General features: G+C 40.3%; 1 protein-coding gene across 1 annotated transcript; it reads right to left on the reverse strand.

The window, feature by feature from the left end:
* Positions 1-6911: 6911 nt before the first annotated feature.
* Positions 6912-21951, reverse strand: LOC126379248 (zinc transporter ZIP9). Its single transcript, XM_050027943.1, has 6 exons — positions 21643-21951; positions 19353-19542; positions 16955-17065; positions 14130-14268; positions 13096-13214; positions 6912-11706 (listed from the first exon to the last, which is right to left on the reverse strand). The coding sequence occupies exons 1-6, from the start codon at positions 21736-21738 to the stop codon at positions 11486-11488; spliced, it is 876 nt and encodes a 291-aa protein (XP_049883900.1). The 5' UTR covers positions 21739-21951; the 3' UTR covers positions 6912-11485.
* Positions 21952-22597: the final 646 nt, after the last annotated feature.

Raw genomic sequence — 22597 nt, forward strand, 5'->3', positions numbered from 1 at the left:
GCTTTCCTCAGTTTGTACAAGACAGGGTTAGTCAGTGGTGGCTGGTACGTCCACCTCTCCAGAGTGCAAATAAACACGTATTCCCTGTGAGCACCTGATACCAAAAGGATAAAAACAGTTTGAATTTATGTTTGGATCGTAGATGACTGATTGGTATATCCTATGCTAAACTGCTAGTGAATAAAAGCACAGAAAGAGATCAGGGGATTAAAAGGCCACCGAAGCAATTCATATAAAAAACAATATTTCAATATGACATTTGCGCATATAAAGGTAGGGGCGCAATAGCAACAAAATATCAAATAGCAATACTGGTTTTTAAGGCGAATTTCTTCGATGTAGCATTTTTAACCCCCAGCTGCTTTCTTCCCATCCACGTCATAAAACTAATAGAGATTCCATTGAAGCTTCACGCAAATACAAATCCATTTAATTGTTAAAACATGGTCATGCAATACAGGACAATACAAGGTAATGCATACCTGACATCATGTCTTCATTGTACTCCCTGTTCTGCTGCAGATAAGGTATGAAAGGTCCGTGGAGTTTCAGATTGACAGTTACTTCTTCAGCATTTAACTGGGTCAGGTGATCTGGCGAAACGATGAAAAGACAGTTTACGAGTTGACGAGTTTCAGCGAGATTTGACGATTTTTGGCGAGTTTTGACCAGTTATGACGAGTTTTTTTGACGACACTTCGTGAATTTTGTCCTTACATTGAAAGGGGTACCTGATAGTGGTGGCACCAAGGCGTGTCGTTTTTCTAAAGAGATCTCTTCTCAGCACTCTTAAACAAGTTAATGAGGGAGAAGCACACACAGAATCAAAAAAATATCAGCAGAACCTGTTTGTTGTGTGAGTTAATAATTTTCACGCTGACGAGTTTTGTCGAGTTTTAACGAGTTAAGGAATAGGTTTGACGAGTTATAACGAGTTATGATGAGTTATTACGAGTTTTGGCAGATATTGTCGAGTTGTAACTTACATTGAAACTGGGGGTATCTGATAGTCTTGGGCACCACGGCGTGTCGTTTATCGAAGGTCATCTCAGCAGTCTTAAACAGGTTGATGAGGGAGAAGCACACCCAGAACCAGAAGCATATCAGCAACAAGTGTTGCAAGATGAACGCGAGACAGCGACACTGAAAGCGAACATAATAATTGCAATCATCATTGTTAGGACACCGACCACGAATCCCTTCCAAAAACTCCTTTGGTTCGCGCCAAAAACTCCCGCCACCCCAAGCCACGAAAAAAGAAAAAAATAAAGTTGACTCGACTACCACCGTCGCGCGTTTCTGTACAAGAAATTTCTAAAATAACATAAAAGTATATTAATTCAAGTTGTGCTGTTTAAACTTAATCTGAAAGTGCACTAGCAGTCTCCAGAGCACCCCGGGGTCAGAAGAAACCAAATTCAACAATCCTGTAAGTACCTTTCCTTTGGTCGGTGTTCTGTATGGGCAAGTCTATTTTTCAGATTCAAAAATATCACTAATCTCAGTTATCCAACACCATCTAACATAACATAAACTCACGAGCATATCCCTTTTTTCACTTGACTTATTGTAGATTTGCCGCAGATGGCATTAACTACTTGGCCGGACAAATGGGGAGCGCCGAGCGCTCTCACCCGGTACAATATTTAAGACAACATGCCTGAGGGTGATACCAACATGATCTAACTAGCTATTCATCAGCTATTCATCATTATCCCGTTTCTCACAGGGTCCGCTTACCTAACCTGAAGATGTGACAGATCCTGTTTATACAGAAGCAACTGCCTGTCTGACCTTCCAACCCGCGAAGGGAAAACCAGCCCAGTACAGGTTAGGTCACATACCTCCGAAAATACACTTCTCGGAATGTGGGTTTCCTCACGATGTTTTCCGTCACCGCTGAGCACGTGATAATAATTTATGATGAATTCGAAAACAAATTCGACGTTCATTGGTTTAGGCCTGTGCTGGATTCGAACTTGCGACCTGAAAGTGAGAGGCAAGCTTTCTACCAACTGGGCTACCACGGCTCTTCCCTTTCATACACCTACACTTTCATACATCCCATAATATATAAATAAAATAATGGGTTTTACTTACAAACAATCCGCAACAAATTCTGTGGACAGAAAAGTTACATTTTATTACAGCGAAGCACAGCACGTCTCCCACCCATTATTATTCTGATCAAAATAAAGAGAAGCAATATAGGTAGCAACATAATTCTATACATAATTTGATCCAAATATCAAGCAACATTTTTTTTATAGAGGGAAATCGTCGCGCACGCCGGCGGGGTCGGTATCGGAGTCTTGAAAGGTAATAACCGGGACCAACAGCACCCCGCTGAAGCCCAGATCATCATCCTTTCGGACAGTCAGGTGATCAGCCTTCTTCTATCGTGTGGGTTGTGAGGTGCATTACCAACCCCATCAACCCTGGTGTCAGAGTTATTATTGAGCCGCCATAGGCCCTTGACATGACTCGTGTAACGACTACGTACTTACATCAGTAAGTAGTAACCGGGACCAACGGCTTAACGTGCCTTCCGAAGCACGCATCATCTTACTTTTTGGGCAATCAGGTGATCAGCGTGTAATTTCCTAAACAAACAAGGGATCACAAAGTGATTTTTGTAATTTGTCCCCACCGGGATTCCAACCCGGGACCTCCGGATCGTGAGCACAGCGCTCAACTACTGGACCACGGAGGTGATTCTGCCATGGCCTAACCAAACTAGGGATCATCATCACCAGCCCATTAACGTCCCCACTGCTGGGGCACGGGCCTTCCCTATGGATGGATAGGGAGATCGGGCCTTAAACCACCACGCGGGCCCAGTGCGGATTGGTGGTTATTAACAACTGCTAATGCAGCCGGCACCAACGGCTTAACGTGCCTTGCGAAGCACGGAGGAGCTCGAGATGAAAACTTTTTTTTTGTGGTCACCCATCCTATGACCGGCCTTTGCGAAAGTTGCTTAACTTCAACAATCGCAGACCGAGCGCGTTTACCGCTGCGCCACCGAGCTCCTCAAACTAGGGATCTCAAAGTGATTTGTCCCCACCGGGATTCGAAGGAGTAGGGCCCCGGTGGCCGTTACTTACTTGGTACGTCTGCAGCAGGTCTTTATCCGCTTCCACAGCGACACTCGTTTCCTCCTATGTACTCCTCGGACGTACTGTTTGGATGCCATGGGGTTGCATACAGTTGACTCCAATACGTACGGGAATTTCTCTGCAATAAGACTTATTAATCGGACGTGAGGAGGTCCGCAGGAGAACTAAAGTCACCGACATAGCTCGAAGAATTGCAAAGCTGAAGTGGCAGTGGGCAGGACACATAGCGAGGAGAACCCGATGGGGCGGAAAGGTTCTGGAGTGGCGACCACGTGTCGGACGACGCTCAGTGGGTAGGCCCGCTACAAGGTGGACCGACGATCTGGTGAAGGTCGCGGGAAGCCGCTGGATGCGGGCAGCGCAGGACCGATCGTCGTGGAGATCCTTGGAGGAGGCCTATGCCCAGCAGTGGGCGTCATACGGCTGATGATGATGATGAATCGGACACTATAAATCCCCGCATTAACTTCTTTTTTTTCGACGTGACTTGTTGTAGATTTGCCGCAGATGGCATTAACTACTTGGCCGGACAAATGGGGAGCGCTGAAGGTTCTCACCCGGTACAACGTTTAAGACAACAGGCCTGAGGGTGCCCAGTTGGGCGCGAACCTCGGCTCAGGGCGTCGTCTGAGAGGAAGAATATTGAAAGGATTAATCGACCCTAGTGGGTCGACAGCGATAAGCGCTGAATGAGGGAAATCGTCGACCACGCCGGCGGGGTCGGTATCGGGGTTCTGAAGTGTTTGGTGTCGCGAGCTGATTGGCCGCCTCTATGGCTAGAGTAATCGGGTCGTCGGGATCGTATAACCCCAGCATTATCGCGTCACCGTGCCCGCTTACCTAACCTGAAGATTTGACAGGTCCTTCACAGAAGCGACTGCCTGTTTGACCTTCCAACCCGCGAAGGGAAACCCAGCCCAATACAGGTTAGGTTAGGGAGAAGTTTTCCTTCACCGCTGAGCACGTAACATGAACATTTATGATCCAAACAAATTCGAAATCAAACACGACAATCATTGGTTTAGGCCTGTGCTGGATTCGAACCACAATTAAAAAGTAAACTGTAGGTATATACGGGGGTGGAGTGAAGACGTAGTGTGTAACAACGAGCCGGTATTTATTTATATATAACTAGCGACCCGCCCCGGCTTTGCTCGGGTGCAATGCAGAGGAAAAAAATAAATTATTTACGACATCACATCAAAATCCTCAAAAATAACAGTATTTCTCCACTATTTAATGGATATTATTATACATATAAACCTTCCTCTTGAATCACTCTATCTATTAAAAAAAACCGCATCAAAATCCGTTGCGTAGTTTTAAAGATTTAAGCGTACATAGGGATATAGGGACAGAAAAAGCGACTTTGTTTTATACTATGTAGTGATATTGAGGCGAATACACTACAGTGCCCACCGGGATTCGAACTAGTGCTTAATGCTCAACCACTGGACCATGCAGGCCCTTATGCCCGTCTTCACCATTAGGGCACACGGGGCCCGTGCCCAGGGCCCCCATTCTCGGGGGCCCCGAAGGATCCACAAATTCTCTCACACATTTTATTCTCAAAACATTTTTGTCGGGCACATTACACTTTTTTCACAAATCAGGAATCTTATCAGAAGGTTAGATTTACAAGGCATATCATATACTACGCCATTATATTATCGATGACTGCGACTTTTCCAAAAACCAAAAAACCTATGCTGTATTTGATTACCTAAATGGGTTCATAGGTACTTAGTAAAAAAAATTTGTTTTTCGTTTTTTACTTTCCAATTCGCTTTCTTTACTTTCAAAATGGGCCCCAAATTTGTGCCCGTTGTACCGTATGCACCATTGACCTGCACCATTAATGGTGCAGATGAGACTAATTAGTTTCATCTGCACCATTGATGGTGCAGGTCAATGGTGCATACGGTACAACGGGAATTTGTGTGCCCAAGGGCCCCAGCCTGGTTTAAGACGGCGCTGCCCTTATAATGAGTGCACTTAATTCATAATTCATTTATTCGCCTTAAAAATGGCAGTTTGCAGATACAGTTTGCTTACCAGGAAGATTGTCTCTTTCGACATAGCCGTAACCACTGTATCCCCGTGTGCCTGAGGTCTCGCCATGCCGACGAGCCAACGGCAAACTCCGACATCTTTCTTCTAATTCTATACTCGACTCCACTAAGCCCCTATTGTAGAGATCAATACTGCTCTGACTGTAGTTCTTGCAAATATCCATTTTCACCAAACACTAAGGAAATATTCAATGAAATTTGCCAATTTCTGGCGAAAAATGGGTTCATTTGACAGTTGAGTGAGCAGTGTTTTGTTTTGGAATGTTTTGGAAAAGAAGACGCTAATTCCACTTTATTTTTATTTATTAATTTTATTTATTTAAGTATTCAAATATCCAACAGTATTTACAATAGGTGTTTGCTCATAATGTATTATTAGGGTGAATATCAAAATGTGTCAAGTTTGGTGGCGACTGTCATATAATTTTTTCGTGAAAAATTGGGGAAATTGGGAAAATTGGGAATTGAAAAATTCCTTTTTCTTGTCGGAACCGAGGATCCTTTTGGATCTTTTTCATGTCGGAACCCAATTTTTCACGAAAAAATAATATGAAATTTCGCCACCAAACTTGAAATTTTTATCATAATAGTAATTACTATTATGATAAAAATCGCCTTTGACTAACTTGGTGATTGCTAATAAAAATAATGAGGCGTTGAAATTTTCCAGAATTTTTATTTTCAAATTACTCTGAAACCTTTTGTTGCATTTTGATGAATTTTCAACATGTTGAGGTACATTGCTCGTACATTGCTGTCATACTAATAACAATCTTGAATTGTTAGTAATGTGCTAAGATTTAAGAATACACTCGCCATTCTGACAGTCAGGTTAGCGGCTCACTTATTTTTTGATATAACTTTTGTTCCAAAAAGGTACATGGCTTTTAATTTTAGGTACATTAAGTACATTCCTCTCGTATCGAAATCATCACCATTTATAACCATACACCCGCCATCCTGACCCACACGATTTTACAGGTCCGGTTTTTTACAGAAGCGACTGCCTGTCTGACCTTCCAACCCGCGAAGGGAAAACCAGCCCAATACAGGTTAGGTTACATACCTCCGAATATGCATTTCTCGGGAATGTGGTTTTCCTTCGCTGCTGAGCACGTGATATCATTTATGATCCAAACATAAATTCGGTAACAAATTCAACAATCATTCGCTTAGGCCTGTACTGGATTCGAACCTGCGACTTCGAAGTGAGAGGCAAGCGTTCTACCAACTGGGCAACCCCACGGCTCCTAACTTATGATGTTTTTAATAAATTCGTGTCCAATCATCTTGCCTCTTCTGTCCTGAATCATCATCATCACCAGCCCATTAACGTCCCCACTGCTGGGGCACGGGCCTTCCCTATGGATGGATAGGAAACGCGGGCCCAGTGCGGATTGGTGGTTATTAACGACTGCGACTGCAGCCGGGACCAACAGCTTAACGTGCCTTCCGAAGCACGGAGGAGCTCGAGATGAAAACTTTTTTTTTTGTGGTCACCCGTCCTATGACCGGCCTTTGCGAAAGTTGCTTAACTTCAACAATCGCAGACCGAGCGCGTTAACCGCTGCGCCACCGAGCTCCTCCTGTCCTGAATCACTCTCAATATTTGCCTCTTTTCCACTCTTACAAGCACTTCCTCATTAGTAACCCTCTGTCCCGGTTTGATTTTGTCCTGAAAGTATGTATTTAGACACCTATAATAAATTAAACAAAAATATATTCAAAGAAGCGATTTATTTTATACATTCATTTTTAAAACAACACAAAATAAACATTTATGTATATTATATACAATAAAAATACATATCATCTAAGATATTGTACAAATACATATACAGGGTGTGTCATAATTAACACCCTGTATATAGTAAACACCTCTGCCCTTAGGGGATACAGGCGCAATGCTATTTTATGTTATAGTGTCCTAAAAGAAAAGTGTAGGTTCTCTGAATATTCTGTCTACCCTGAAAGAAAATAAGCTTTAATTTTCCATTGACCAGCATTGGCAAGGATTGCTTGCAACAGTATCGAAATATCGGGAGTCTCATATCCCTGCTTTAAACGCGGTAGAACCCGTTATTATGTGTTTTAATTATTAAAATATATATAATTAGATATCTTAAGTACAACACTGGCCCCGATTCCTGCAGACACTACCTAATTTTATTTTAAGTTACACCCGTCATTTTCTTATCCGCCGAAAAGGAAAGGGACGGGTGATTGACAACTGTTTTACAATGAATAAAATAGGAATCTCGGCGGCATGCAACCTGTTTGTCGTGTGCTATCAACCTAATTCAGTCGGGTTATTGGGCAATAAGAATCGGAGGGATTTTAAAATACCTGCTTAAAATGGACGTGTTTTCCATAAATTTTATGCTTGTCGATTACCCGTCCCTTTCCTTTTCGGCGGATAAGAAAATGACAGGTATAACTTAAAATAAAATTAGATGGTGTGTACAGCCGCACACCAACCAACCCGCAGTGGAGCAGCGTGGTGGAGTATGCTCCATACCCCCTCCGGTTGATTGAGGGGAGGCCTGTGCCCAGCAGTGGGACGTATATAGGCTGTTTATGTACAGAAATCAGCACAATTGATGTTACAAAATACTTAATAAATTACATTTTTTTAGTCTTCCAGCTAAGACTTAAAGGTGTACAGTCATGAGCAATATCATGTACCCACTTTAGAACCCTGTCGTTCTATCATATTTGACGTTTAATGAGACTTACGGTTTCATTTTTCAAAAAAGTTAATGTGACATGGTTTCAAAGTGTACATGTCGTCGGCAGATAGTCTAATCCGTTTGATTACAAAAAGCGTCGTCAGATTCGAAACGACCGCTGTTTTGCAATATGCCGAAATGAGTCGAGCGCCGTTTGTAAAATAACGCGGCAATTTGTATAATTAGTACCGAATCTTGCCGCGTTCAATCACAACAAAAACAATGGCAGCTTGCGGTGTAAGTGTCAACGAAAAAAATAATCAAAGTAATTGCAATTTTTGTTAGTAAAGTGGTACATATTAGTACTCCTGACCGTACATATATTCACTGCCGCACACTCGTAAGGAAACATCAACGTCTAAAATGCATACCAAAACAAAACACGAACCAATCTTACATGTAGAATCAAAGAGCAAAAAGTTCAGTCACTGAGCCAAATGAGGTATTTTCCAATCGACGTTCCCCAAACACACGATAGATGGCGTTGTTCACTTTTAACGTAATAATTACCTATTTTCTCATTGCTCAGGCGACGACCCGATTACTCTAGCCATAGAGGCAGCCAATCAGCTCGCGACACCAAACACTTTAGGCACTTTAGGACGATACCGACCCCGCCGGCGTGGTCGACGATTTCCCTCAATCATCGCTTATGGCTATCGATTAATTCTTTCAAATATTTTTTCCTCTCAGACGACGCCCTGACCCGTGGTTCGCACCCAACAGGGCACCCTCAGGCCTGTTGTCTTAAACGTTGTACCGGGTGAGAGCCCTCAGCGCTCCCCATTTGTCCGGCCAAGTAGTTAATGCCATCTGCGGCAAATCTACAATAAGACACGTAAAAAAAAACATTGCTCGGGTACATAATTATTCAAAAATGTAATGTAATGTCAGAAGCATATATAAAACTAATTGTTGCTTGATATTTGTACCACATTATGTATAGAAAGCTGTTGCTACTATGATTCTCTTTAGTTTGAATAGAATAATAATGGGTGGAAGTTGTAATTGTACCTTGGTGTAACAAAAAGGCTCATCATTTACACCTAAAAATAAAGATAAAAGATGCATATGCATATTTTATGTCTGTTATCTATGAAATTTGAAGTTTAACCCTTTCACGGACAGAGACTATGGGTCATTGATGGTTCATAATAGGTAGTATGAGAGTACGACAACTTGGAATTAGAACGTCATTAGATGTTCTGTCCTTGAAAGTGTTAAACGAAGAAAAAACGTAACAACGCCATCTATCGTGTTTTTGGGGAACGCCGATTGGGAATCATTATTTGTAAACAGTGGTGAAATTATAAACTATTAGTTGTTAAAATTATAAAATTTGTTTTTTTAGGTGTTTTTGGTCTATTACAGAAACGACATGTAACTAGGAATTCTTAAGTGCAACCAGTTAATTTATTACTTTGCAAGAAACTGATTGGACTTTTGTAGCTTATCGAACTTCGGCAGGGGAACGCATGCGCTTGGCAACTCCCGCCTACAAATTCTCGGAACATACAAAAGGAATTTGTCCGCTTTTAAAACATAAACATATTTTTAATTGTTCATTTTTTATTTCATACAAATAGCGTCTTCTCCAGTGATGTACGGTCACGAGCATTAATATGTATACACTTTGGTACCATGTCACATTAGCTTTTTTGACAAATTGAACTGTAAGTCTCACTAAATGTCAAATATGTTAGTGCGACAGAGTCCTAAAGTGGGTACACTATATTGCTCATGACTGTACCGTACCGGAAATTTTCCTACCTTGGAAACAAAACAAAGCTTATGTATTATAAAAAAATATATATTTATTGTGTGGCGGACCCAACTAGTTGGCCAGCTAGTTCCGCCCACATGCAACAGATGGCGCCACATTCAATAATGCAGTCTTCAAGCTTCGGGGAAAACCAAAACAAACAAACTATGGTAAGAGAAATGTCACTTTCACATTGACGTTCTACAAAAGAGGTCAAACACCTTTTTACAATATAAATACTTACATATAGGAAAAAGTTGACGCGATAAGTAGGAAAAATACACCCACCGAAATGTAACTGTCAAAGTGACATTTGTCTGTAACCATAGACTATAATGTCTAAATTAAAAAACGTTACAACTTAAAAAAAAAACAAAACATGTCAATACAATTTTTCGTGTCTTTTTTCGTCTAATTAATTATTATTTAACTAGAGGAATGGTTGAATCAGTGTGGTGGAGTGTGCTTCGTACTACTTCCGATAGATGTAGTGAGGTCTGCGTCCAGTAATGGGGACGTGGGCCATTTACATCATTGTCTATTTGGTTCATAGGGATAATATTTTTTTTTTACATTTAAAAATCTTTCGCATTTCAAATTATTTTTAAACCACGCAAGGAAAAAGATGTCTTTCCCAATAGTAAATATACAGGGTGTTAGTGACATCGTAACGAATACTGAGGGGGATGATTCAGACCATGATTCTGAGTTAATATCAAGTGGATTTTTCCGTCGCAAAATTCATGATTTTTTTTTCAAGTTTTTTTTTTATTATTTTCAATTCTGATATTTTTGCGGTGGAAAATTCGTGAAAATTTTAGTGTATTTTTGAATTATTTTCCGTTCCATAATTTAGCGATGGAAAATTCCACTTGATATCAACTCAGAATCATGATCTGAATCATCCCTCACAGTTTTCGTTACGATGTCACTAAAACCCTGTATTTTTTTCTTTTTGTAAATATGTGTCTAAATTAAAATCACACTAAAATTTAGACTAAATCACAATACACTTTGCTTATAATTTACTCGTTTATTGCTAATTTATTTGTATATATTATGCGTCTAAACAATTTCTAAATTCATAAACAGAATGGACTCAAAAATATTGAAAAAATAAAATGTAGTGCTACGGAACCCTCGGTGTGTGTCTTCGACCACACTTAACCAGTTTTTTTTTTATATTTCAAAATGCATTCTGTTTATTTTTGGAAGATTATACATCTATATAAGAAAATACTTTAAAACAAAATTAAATTTCATAATTCATTTTAAATTAAACCAAAATAAAGTATTTTTTGAGAACTTTAAGTTTTGTTTGGCGATACAAAACTTATTTGGATAAACTTTAATACGTAAATAACTCCACTAAAATGCAGAATGGTGGAGATGGATCATACTCCACCATTCTGCTCCACTTCACCCCTTCCGGTTGATTGAGGGGATGCGAAATATATTCTGATAATTTAGTAATCATAAACAATTCTCTGACTTTTAAGATAATTATAAACTTATGGTTACCAAGATATAAGATAATTATCTCCATCAACCCGCAGTGGAGCCGCGTGGTGGATTATATTCGAAGCCCCCTTCAACCGAAAAGGGGACACCTACGCCCGAAAGTGTGGCCTGTTACAAGCTGCTTACGTTATATTTTTGTATATTTTATCTAGATAATTATAATTATCAACCTCAAATTATCTAGATAATTATCAACCTAAAATTATCCAGATAATTATCAACCTAAAATTATCTAATAAATTATAAAACCCTTTTTCACATAAAAAAAATATTGCTTATTTTTTAATGTTTATGGCCCATCGTCAAAAGTACGGGTAACATAGCACCCACAGCCAAAATTAGGACTTCGCAGAACTGTAGGCCACCGTACCCCCTTTTAGAGGGTACACCATCTTGTGTGGGAAGAAGTGTGTGGGTGTGGGAGTGTGTTTGTGTCAGCTCTGGTAACACGTGAACTGTCGCCACGTAGAGGAAAGTGCCGGCTGAGAATAACATTGCTATACCTGAAATAAATATAATCAATCAATCATTTTAATTTGCCAGAATACAATTTACAAAAGATGGTATAGTATTACAGTATGTCATAGTCATCATCATTATCATCAGCCCATTAACGTCCCCACTGCTGGGGCACGGGCCTTCCCTATGGATGGATAGGGAGATCGGGCCTTAAACCATCACGCGGGCCCAGTGCGGATTGATGGTTATTAACGACTGCTAAATCAGCCGGGACCAACGGCTTAACGTGCCTTCCGAAGCACGGAGGAGCTCGAGATGAAAACACACACACAGTATACACACACACAGTACACACACACGTACAGTATGTCATAGTATTCAACCTTAACTAGGCATGCAAATATTTTAACAATTTGAAAACAAAAACTTCCAATTAAAATAAATTTAAAATTTTACGTTTTAAGTTTATTGTCTTTATTTATCGTCGTTAGGCTCACGATCTGGAGGTCCGGGTTCGATTCCCGATGGGGACATTGTCGAAATCACTTTGTGAGACTGTCCTTTGTTTGGTAAGGATTTTTCAGGCTTGAATCACCTGATTGTCCGAAAAAGTAAGATTTATCCGTGCTTCGGAGGGCATGTTAAGCCATTGGTCCCGGCTATTAGCCGTAAAAACACCTCCACCAACCCGCATTGGAGCAGCGTGGTGGAGTATGCTCCATACCCCCTCCGATTGATTGAGGGGAGGCCTGTGCCCAGCAGTGGGACGTATATAGGCTGTTTATGTTATGTTATGTGTCTTTATTACTTCCGCTTTATTACTTAGATAGTCTCAGGAAGAGGAAATGACTGAAAGTCGCTTTTTACATACATACATACATAAACTCACGCCCGTAATCCCTAATGGGGTGGGCAGAGCCACAAGTAAAGTCGCTTTTTCTGTCCCTATATCCCTATGTATTTAAAACTACGCAACGGATTTTAATGAGGTTTTTTTTAATAGATAGAGTGATTCAAGAGCAAGGTTTATATGTATAATAACATCCATTAAATAGTGGAGAAATACTGTTATTTTTTAGGTTTTTAACATCATCATCAGCACATTAACGTCTCCACTGCTGGATCACGGTCCTTCCCTATGGATGGATAGGGAGATAGGGCCTTAAACCATCGCGTGGGCCCAGTGCGGATTGATGGTTATTAACGACTGCTAATGCAGCCGGGACCAACGGCTTAACGTGCCTTCCGAAGCACGGAGGAGCTCGAGATGAAAACTTTTTTTTTGTGATCACCCATCCTATGACCGGCCTTTGCGAAAGTTGCTTCAACAATCGCAGACCGAGCGCGTTTACCGCTGCGCCACCGAGCACCTCAGCATTGCATCCGAGCGAAGCGAAGGGTCGCTAGTAATAAACAAATAACTAAATACCTACCTGTAGCATTGAAGTAGCTTAGTGTCTGCTTGCTCTCGTTGCCGATGCCGAAGTAAGTCAGCATGGCGAGGAGCGGAGCTGCACACGAGAACACCAGCAAATGCTTGCGTATCCGGTTCCTGTTTACAACCATGGCAACATTGGCAAGTATGAGACGGAATATCAACAATTTGCCATTTACGGCAAATCTATACAGGGTACGGTGACGAGCATTAATATGTTTATGTCGCAGTCGGATTGTATAATCCGCTGTATTACATTACGGCTAGCTGTTTTCAAAAACAGGGCCGTTTTGTAATGCGGCGGTTCAACGGTTAGCTGTATTGAATGCGGCTAAGTAAATAGCCGTAATGTAATAAAGCGAGGTATTAGCCGCCTTTTTTCAGTTTTTAGTTCCGATTCTTAACACTCATGGTGGCGCCTGTCATAACAACTACAATGGCGTTGGATGCAGAAAGTGTTACAAGTGAATGAAATAAAGGAAACGTGTTAAATATGTCGGTAAAAAGCGGATTATACAATCCGACTGCGACATATACAATATGGTACCATGTCACATTAACTTTTTTGACAAATTGAACTGTAAGTCTCACTAAATGACAAATATGTTAGTGCGACAGAGTCCTAAAGTGCGTACATTATATTGCTCATAACTGTACACCGACACCGTACGGAATACTAAGGAGAGTATACTTCATACCCCCTCCGGTTGATTGAGGGGAGGCCTGTGCCTAGCAGTGGGACGTATATAGGCTGTTTATGTCGTGTAATGTAATGTAATGTACTGTAATGTACTGTAATGTAATGTACTGTAATGTACTGTAATGTACTGTAATGTACTGTAATGTACTGTAATGTACTGTAATGTACTGTAATGTACTGTAATGTACTGTAATGTACTGTAATGTACTGTAATGTACTGTAATGTACTGTAATGTACTGTAATGTACTGTAATGTACTGTAATGTACTGTAATGTACTATAATGCACTGTAATGTAATGTCATGTTATGTATTCATATCATGTAGACATACCTGTCCAAGCCGGCGTGCATTAAGAATGTGACCAGGCCAAAAGCAGCAGGAGCCTTGTGAAGCATGATGGCCAAGAAAACTATGAGCTCAACATCAGCGTGAGACGTGGTCGCCGCCGCGCCCAGTGCGATGCCATCGGCTGTTGACAATCAAGACTAAAATTAGGTACATAACACACATCAGCTTACGAAGACTATTCAAAGGCAAAATTGTCCCTGTTGACAGAAGCCATTTAGGAGAAAAAAAAAAAAGACTATTCAAAATGGCGGAGTATAAAATGGCGGAATAACGGCCTCCGTGGTGCAGTGGTTGAGCGTTGGCCTCACGATCCGAAGGCCCCGGGCTCGAATCCCGGTGGGGACATATCACGAAAATCACTTTGTGATCCCTAGTTTGTTTAGGACATTACAGGCTGATCACCCGATTGTCCGAAAGTAAGATGATCCGTGCTGTGCTGAGTTAATATCAAGTGGAATTTTCCGTCACAAAATAGAGAACCATATTGAAGACTATAGAGAACCGGAGAGGAAATATGATTGGCCACCTGATACGATTCATTTATAACAAACATTATAGAGGGAAAAATTTAAGGGAAGAGAGGAAGGGGTAGACCTAGGAGAACATTTATGAAACAAATAAAAGAGAAGGTGCAGGTCGTGTCGTATCGGGAGGTGAAGGATTTGGCGGGAAGAAGAGAGGAATGGCGATTACTCCACCGACAGGAGCGCAGCTCTTAAATAGAGAGAGATATATTTTTGTGATGGAAAATTCCACTTGATATCAACTCAGAATCATGGTCTGAATCATGTCTCAAAGTTGTTACGATGTCACTAACACCTTGTATATTGTAATACATAAATTCTTCATGCGCATTCCGAACATCATAATATTTACATTTTCTTATCAAATTTACTGAATACAATAAAATGAACAGACCGAATCAAAATCTTTTTTTTCAGTAACGAAATATTATGATTCAATCATATGTTTTGTCATGCTCTTAAATATTGCTGACGAGGAGCACCTGTACGGTCACGAGTATTAATATGTATTATACACTTTGGTACCATGTCACATTAACTTTTTTGACAAATTGAACTGTAAGTCTCACTGAATGTCCAATATGTTAGTGCGACTGAGTTCTTTTTTTTTGACTTGACTTATTGTAGATTTGCCGCAGATGGCATTACCTACTTGGCCGGACAAATGGGGAGCGCTGAAGGCTCTCACCCGGTACAAAGTTTAAGACAACAACCTGAGGGTGCCCAGTTGGGCGCGAACCTAGGCTCACGACAGAGTCCTAAAGTGGGTATATTATATTGCTCATGACTGTACTATGTACTATACACCTCTGCTTACCCTTTAGGGACACAGGCGTGAAGCTATTGTTGATTTGACATACTACTAAAATCGTCAATGTTCGAAAAAAAAGGGGATTTTTTTCCATTGATTTACCACTGCCGTAGACAGCGCTTGATACAAAAATGCGGCGAAAACTTGGCGCTTGTATAGCTATACATTCGTCATCATCATCATCACCAGCCCATTAACGTCCCCACTGCTGGGGCACGGGCCTTCCCTGACACCAGGGGTGATGAGGTTGGTACTCCACCTCACAACCCACACGATAGAAGAAGATCAGAGATAGTAATGACCGGGACCACCTACGTAGGTTGATAGCTAAGTAACTATTTATTTATTTTCTAGTTTTCAGTGCACATAAAAAAAAGATTTTGCTTCTATGCTGTTCTGGGAGCAAATAAAAAACATAGAAAACGTTCAGCTGCTTGTCTTCCCGGGCATGTCGTAAAAACCGACAGAGGGATTGTGCCCTCTAACATGATGGACTAATGTTATGGGCGATAGGCTGATCCCTTATCACCATAAGGCTTATCATATCCAGCTTATGACTGTACCAGGAGACCCCGCTCTTCTATAACAGAAGTAAATAGGGAAGAAAGTTTTGTTACCTTTAAGTTTTACAAATAAGCAATTAAAGAATGTTTGTATAATGTCTACGACACACACACACGACACCACACCACGACACGACTTACGACATCGTATCAACCCTTCATGGTCATCTGATCCCACATAAAAATCGTCCCGCGGGCTGAATGACCCCTTTCGATTTTTTGCGTGGGTGAGTCGTTCCACCTGTCTGGACAACTGAGCCCGCGGGTTCAGTTGACCACTCTCTACCGCTAAAGGGTTTACTTAGCCCGCGGGTTCAGTTGACCACTCTCTACCATTAAAGGGTTTACTTAGCCCGCGGGTTCAGTTGACCAATGCATTTATATCACAAATCCATCCATAAGCTTGTTTGTTTCCTTTATTGTCCAAAAACAATGACCATCATTAGATGGGGTAAGCAATGTAATGTAAAGGCCATGCCAGGATAAGCTAAGTGAATCTGCCCCCAGTGAGTTTCGGCTTGTAATTTTTTTTATTGATTTGCCTTTCTATTAGTATCGAGTATATGAACTTTAGCTCAAAGTGTCAAAAGTTAACATTTAGATATCACCAATTATAAATCTGTGGGCCGAGTAGACCCTTTGGTTGAATGTAGTAGTCGTCTGAGCCCGCGGGTTGAGTCAAGTCCACTCACCCACGCAAAAAATCGAAAGGGGTCATTCTGCCCGCGGGACGATTTTTATGTGGGATCAGATGACCATGAAGCCCGTATCAACAGTGGCTGCAAGTTGTCTTTGATTACTTGTGGCTCTGCCGACCCCATTAGGGATTACGGGCGTGAGTTTATGTATGTATGTGTAAAAAAAAGTTTTTTTTTTATACCATGCTTAGTTCTACTTGGCCGTACTCACCTGCCGCGTGCACTACAAGGCCGACAGTGGCTGTGACGTTCTTCTCGATGGGGTTGCTCTGGTCGTTATACCGGGATGACAGCTGGTCCACCAGCAACATGAACACGAAACCTGGAACAGGATATTCGTATAAATATTTTTTTTATAATAAGTCATTTTTTTCTTGTACCTATTCTTCTTTTTTTTTGTAGTGTTGCCTGGCTGTAACTTTTAATACCTTTTGTTATTCCGTTTTTCTTCTTGACGGTTGTGGTCCAGTGGTTGAGCAGTGGGCTCACGATCCGGAGGCCCCGGGTTCGATTCCCGGTGGGCACAAATCACATAAATCACTTTGTGACCCCTAGTTTGGTTAGGACATTACAGGCTGATCACCTGATTGTCCAAAAAGTAAGATGATCCGTTCTTCGGAAGGCATGTTAAGCCGTTGGTCCCGGCTACTACTTACTTACTGACGTAAGTATGACGTACGTAGTAGTTATATGAGCCATGTCAGGGGCCTCATCATCCTCACCAGCCCATTAACGTCCCCATTGCTGGGGCACGGGCCTTCCCTATGGATGGATAGGGAGATCGGGCCTTAGACCATCACGCGGGCCCAGTGCGGATTGGTGGTTATTAACGACTAAACGACTGCTAATACAGTCGGGACCAACGGCTTAACGTGCCTTCCGAAGCACGGAGGAGCTAGAGATGAAAACTTTTTTTTTGTGGTCACCCATCCTATGACCGGCCTTTGCGAAAGTTGCTTAACTTTAACAATCGCAGACCGAGCGCGTTTACCGCTGCAACACCGAGTCCTAAGTTGATTTGTTTCTCAGAAATTCTTCTGAATAGTGAAGTACAGAAGATGAAGCCGAAGTCTCAGGCCGTGGTTGTATGCCAATCTGTCTTAAGAGTTTGCTTACCACGGCAAATAGCCGCGCGGGACCAACGTCAACCAGCCATCATAGCATGCGCCAGTTGAGTTAACGACATAACAATAATGATAAGCATCTAATCGGTTCTAATACATTGATAAAGTGCAAATGACAAAACAATGACGCGTACAAAGTGTTGCTATCTCTTTCCTAATCATTATCAAACCACGTGCGAGCAACTGAGACGGAAGAGTCACGTCTGTCTAGCTAGATTTGATATGGTCACGAGCATTAATATGTATACACTTTGGTACCATGTCACATTAACTTTTTTGACAAATTGGATTGTAAGTCTCACTAAATGTCAAATATGTTAGTGCGACAGAGTCCTAAAGTGGGTACATTATATTGCTCATGACTGTTGCTGTCTGTGTCTGTGGCATCAGAAAATAATAAATGTTTCTTTCTTTCATTCTTTCAATACGGTAAAATCCTAGGTCAAATATAAATTATGAAATTCTGATAAATTCTGATTCTGATTTAGGTCGCAGGCTCAGGGAAAAAACGGGTGACTCTAGCTCCGGTTCGTTCTTGGAGCAAAGGTTGGCCATTGCTATTCAGCGCGGCAATGCGGCGAGCGTTATGGGCACCTTTGCACCGGGAACGGTCAGGGGCGGGTTATTTATGGACTAAGTTTTCTTTAATAATTTTATTGTTAAATTGTATATGTGACAAATTGTATTATTATACAATTCTGATTACTAAATAAAGACAGTACTAAAGGTGACAAAAAGTTTCCTTTTTTTTCTATTTAATCTTTTTATAAATTTTAATAAAGAGAAATGTAATAACAAGATCGTCATTGTGTCACGTTTTTCTACGACGTCACAGGTTGCATTTTCATACAAATTCCATAGTAATTTCGTGTTCAGACCACTCAGAAGGTGGGTAGACAAAATAAAGAACACAGCAGGGGGAGAATGGACAACAATAGCGAAGGACAGAGAAAAATGGAAGGAGCTGGGGAGGCCTTTGCCTGCAGAAGGCACACTAAAAAACAAAACAAAATATACTTAAAAAAAAATGTCTGAAATCATCATCACCAGCCCATTACCGTCCCCACTGCTGGGGCATGGGCCTTCCCTATGGATGGATAGGGAGATCGGGCCTTAAACCACCACGCGGGCCCAGTGCGGATTGGTGGTTATTAACGACTGCTAATGCAGCCGGGACCAACGGCTTAACGTGCCTTCCGAAGCACGGAGGAGCTCGAGATGAGAACTTTTTTTTTGTGGTCACCCATCCTATGACCGGCCATTGCGAAAGTTGCTTAACTTTAACAATCGCAGACCGAGCGCGTTTACCGCTGCGCCACCGAGCTCCTCACTGCGCCACCGAGCTCCTCAAATAGAGGTCTGAAATAGAGGCTTATAATAATAATTTCGTGTTTTGACGTTTAGTAAAAAGTAACTGATTTGACTAGTTGGAAACTAGCCTATAGGGATATAATCGTAAGCTATGTTAAAAATAATTATCCTTACCTAAAACTAAAGTGATACCGATGACCGAATGAATATCATCATTATGAGGAGGCTCTGCTGTGTAGTCCTTGGTCACAAGAGGCGGTGCATGCTCACTGAGCAAAGCACGGACCCCTTCCGGGATGATCACAGCTAGAGCGGTCCCGACTAGCAATCCTGCTCCGAATACTGTTACTTTTTGCAATTTATCCTGTGAAAGAAAATATTAAGTAAGATATAAAAAAATTGCTATAAAAACTCCACAATCGCCAAAATTGTTCGTAGTAAGGTCTGGTTAATGGTAATAGGATCACCCCATTAAATGGGCCTGCCATGTAATCCTGGAATGCACGAGAGTGTCAGCACAACAGGTACAAAACCTCAAAGGAATGGGGTCACTCTGCGAAGCCTGTGAAAACCCCAGGAGGCTTCTGAGCTTTTACGTGTTAGGTTGGCTTACGTAGTCAACAATAGCACACATAATGGGCCATCTTAGAGTCTAAATGTGGAAAACAGAGCCCACTAACTAACTATGGGACTTAAACATAAGTAGCCAGAAATGTATGTATATATCTACCAATTTCGGGATACAAGCACGATGCTTTATTATGTTACGTACATATTTTTGACAGTATAATATAATAAAACTTTTATTGTTATATAATAATTTTATATGAAAAATGGAAAGAGGAAGGCCTTTGCCCAGCTGTGGGATCTTGTAGATTAGATTAGAATAATTCATATAGTATAATAAAAAATATATTTCTAATAATATAATAGTACAGGCCCCTGATTTGAAAACTTAAAAAATAAATAAATATCATGGAATACGGCCTGGAAACTGCCTCATTATATTCATTGTCATCTCCCTAGCGTTATCCCGTTTTCACAGGGTCCGCTTACCTAACCTGAAGATTTGACAGGTCCGGTTTTTTACAGAAGCGACTGCCTGTCTGATCTTCCTACCCGTGAAGGGAAAACCAGGGCCCTGTTTTATAAAGCTGACAATTCGACAAATCTGTCAAAAAATGACAAAATTGTAGAATTGTCGCGCTTAGGCTGTTTTATAAAGGTAACAATTATGTCAAAAATCGACCGTGAAAACGTGACATATTTGTCATTTAAAAAAGCGTTTAATAAAACTCGACATATGTCAAAAAACCACAGTCAAATTATTACGTCACCACAATTGTGGGATTGTCGTGACAATTATGTCGAATTTTGACATATTTGTAAATAATAATGTTTTATGAAGCTAAATGAGGGTAAAATAGAAAAAATATTAACAAAGTAAAAGAAAGAATCAATCACTAGTGCAACTTCGATTGTTTGTTTTGATCGCGTGTGATGGAAATGCACAAGAAACTAAGTATTTTGGGGATTATCTATGAAAATAGAAACATACTGTTTGGGAAGTTTAGTGCCCAATTGACTTTCACTGCTCGATGATAGTACCATTTTTTGTAATGCGTGTTTTATAAACACTTTCTTACTCCTTTAAAATTCAAAATATAGTTTCGCGACAGAGGGTAACTCTCCTGTCAGAATTGTCGGACAATTCTACAAATATGTCAATGTGTCGTGACAATTTTCTGTTTAATAAAGCTGATTTGACAAGTTTTTCACGACAAATTGTCACCTGTCACCTGTCGCCCAAAAAGTTTTATTAAACAGAAATATGTCGAATTGTCGCGACAATTCGACATATTTGTAAATTTTCCACCGTGACAAATTTGTCGCCTGTCAGTTTTATTAAACAGAAAAATTTTAGGATTGTCACTTTTTGACATATGTCGACTTGTCGGATTGTCAGCTTTATAAAACAGGGCCCAGAGCAACACAGGTTAAGTCATATACCCCTGAAACACATTTCTTGGGTATGTGGGTTTCCTTTACCAGTGAAGAATAATTTGGGAACAAGCATTTCTATGTTACTATATGTCCCAAAGAAAATACCTAATTTGAAAAATCTTTTTTAAATTAATATTATGTTAATGATGTTTTGTTAGAATTCCTTATTGCAAAACAAGTTTCCAATGTAGCTTGTTGCATCCATGATTAGCCAAATGTTGCACAAAATATTGCAAAAGAATGAATTTCTAAACATAGAAATGTCTGTTTATGATTGATTTTGAAATTGAATCAATAAACAGAACACTAAACAAAGTTTTTATTACAAATTTTATGATATCTAAATTAGTTACGTAGCCAAATCGAACTATAAACATATGTTGCACTCGATTTTATTAAGTAGGTGACAGCGCCATATTTATGAAAAAAAGAAAGTATTTTTTTTTAAAAAAGCACTTACCTCAGACATAGACACGTTTAAGGGTATACTTCCAGCCACATAGGACCCTATTAACATCACCAAAGCGAGCAAAACAAGGACCCAAGTACCATCCATGATCGAAAATTTCAACTACACAATTTTCACAACGAAAGTTAAGTTAAATACGCGGCCAAAAGGCAGGAATGGCTTCTAAATCAAAACTGAGTTTTGATCATTCATGATTCGCCAGATTATGTTAAGTTATGACTGCTTTTATGTGAGAAATTTCAATAAAAATATATCGAAAGCACCATCGCTACTTTTACGAAATTTTGACAACTTGGCTTAGCTGACATATAGTGTTGTCATGACGATGGAAGTAACGTTATTTATAACGATGATATTTCATAACACTGATAACGCTAGTGTTGCAAAAGTAGCAGGTATAAAGTAACTGAGAAGTAGTTAATCTACCTATTCATAATAGATACACATACAAGTCAAGTCCATAAAACTACCGGGAGGTAAAAAAAAAACTCGTTAACTACTTGCATTGCAGTTACATTTGGCATAATGAGGATAAAATTACCTATTTTATCATCAGATGTCGCTGCTGTCCGTAAAATTTAATAGATCCCCATACTGTTTGAGTAAACAAACATAATTGTGTTAATTATATTTTTGCGCAACGTTTAACTGCAAACTCATAGTGTTATATTTGTTCCCTAAAGATACGAAAGAAGAAAACTTAGAAAAACTTATTTCCAAACAAACAAAACTGCCCTTTTCTAACTGATTGCTGCTTTTCTTTTTTGTTTCTCATCCTTCAAACGGGATACACTCTACGTTGCTCCATATTTTATAGCAATTTATTAAACACTTTAGCTGGACAGTTTGGAGAACTGTCGAAATTTAAGAACAATCAACAGTGCTACAGTTAACTTTTGAGCTTCTAGTTTTTATCCTCATTCACGACACGACAGCACGAAACCAT

The sequence above is a fragment of the Pectinophora gossypiella genome, chromosome 28, assembly GCF_024362695.1.
Source record: "Pectinophora gossypiella chromosome 28, ilPecGoss1.1, whole genome shotgun sequence".
Lineage (NCBI taxonomy): Eukaryota > Metazoa > Arthropoda > Insecta > Lepidoptera > Gelechiidae > Pectinophora > Pectinophora gossypiella.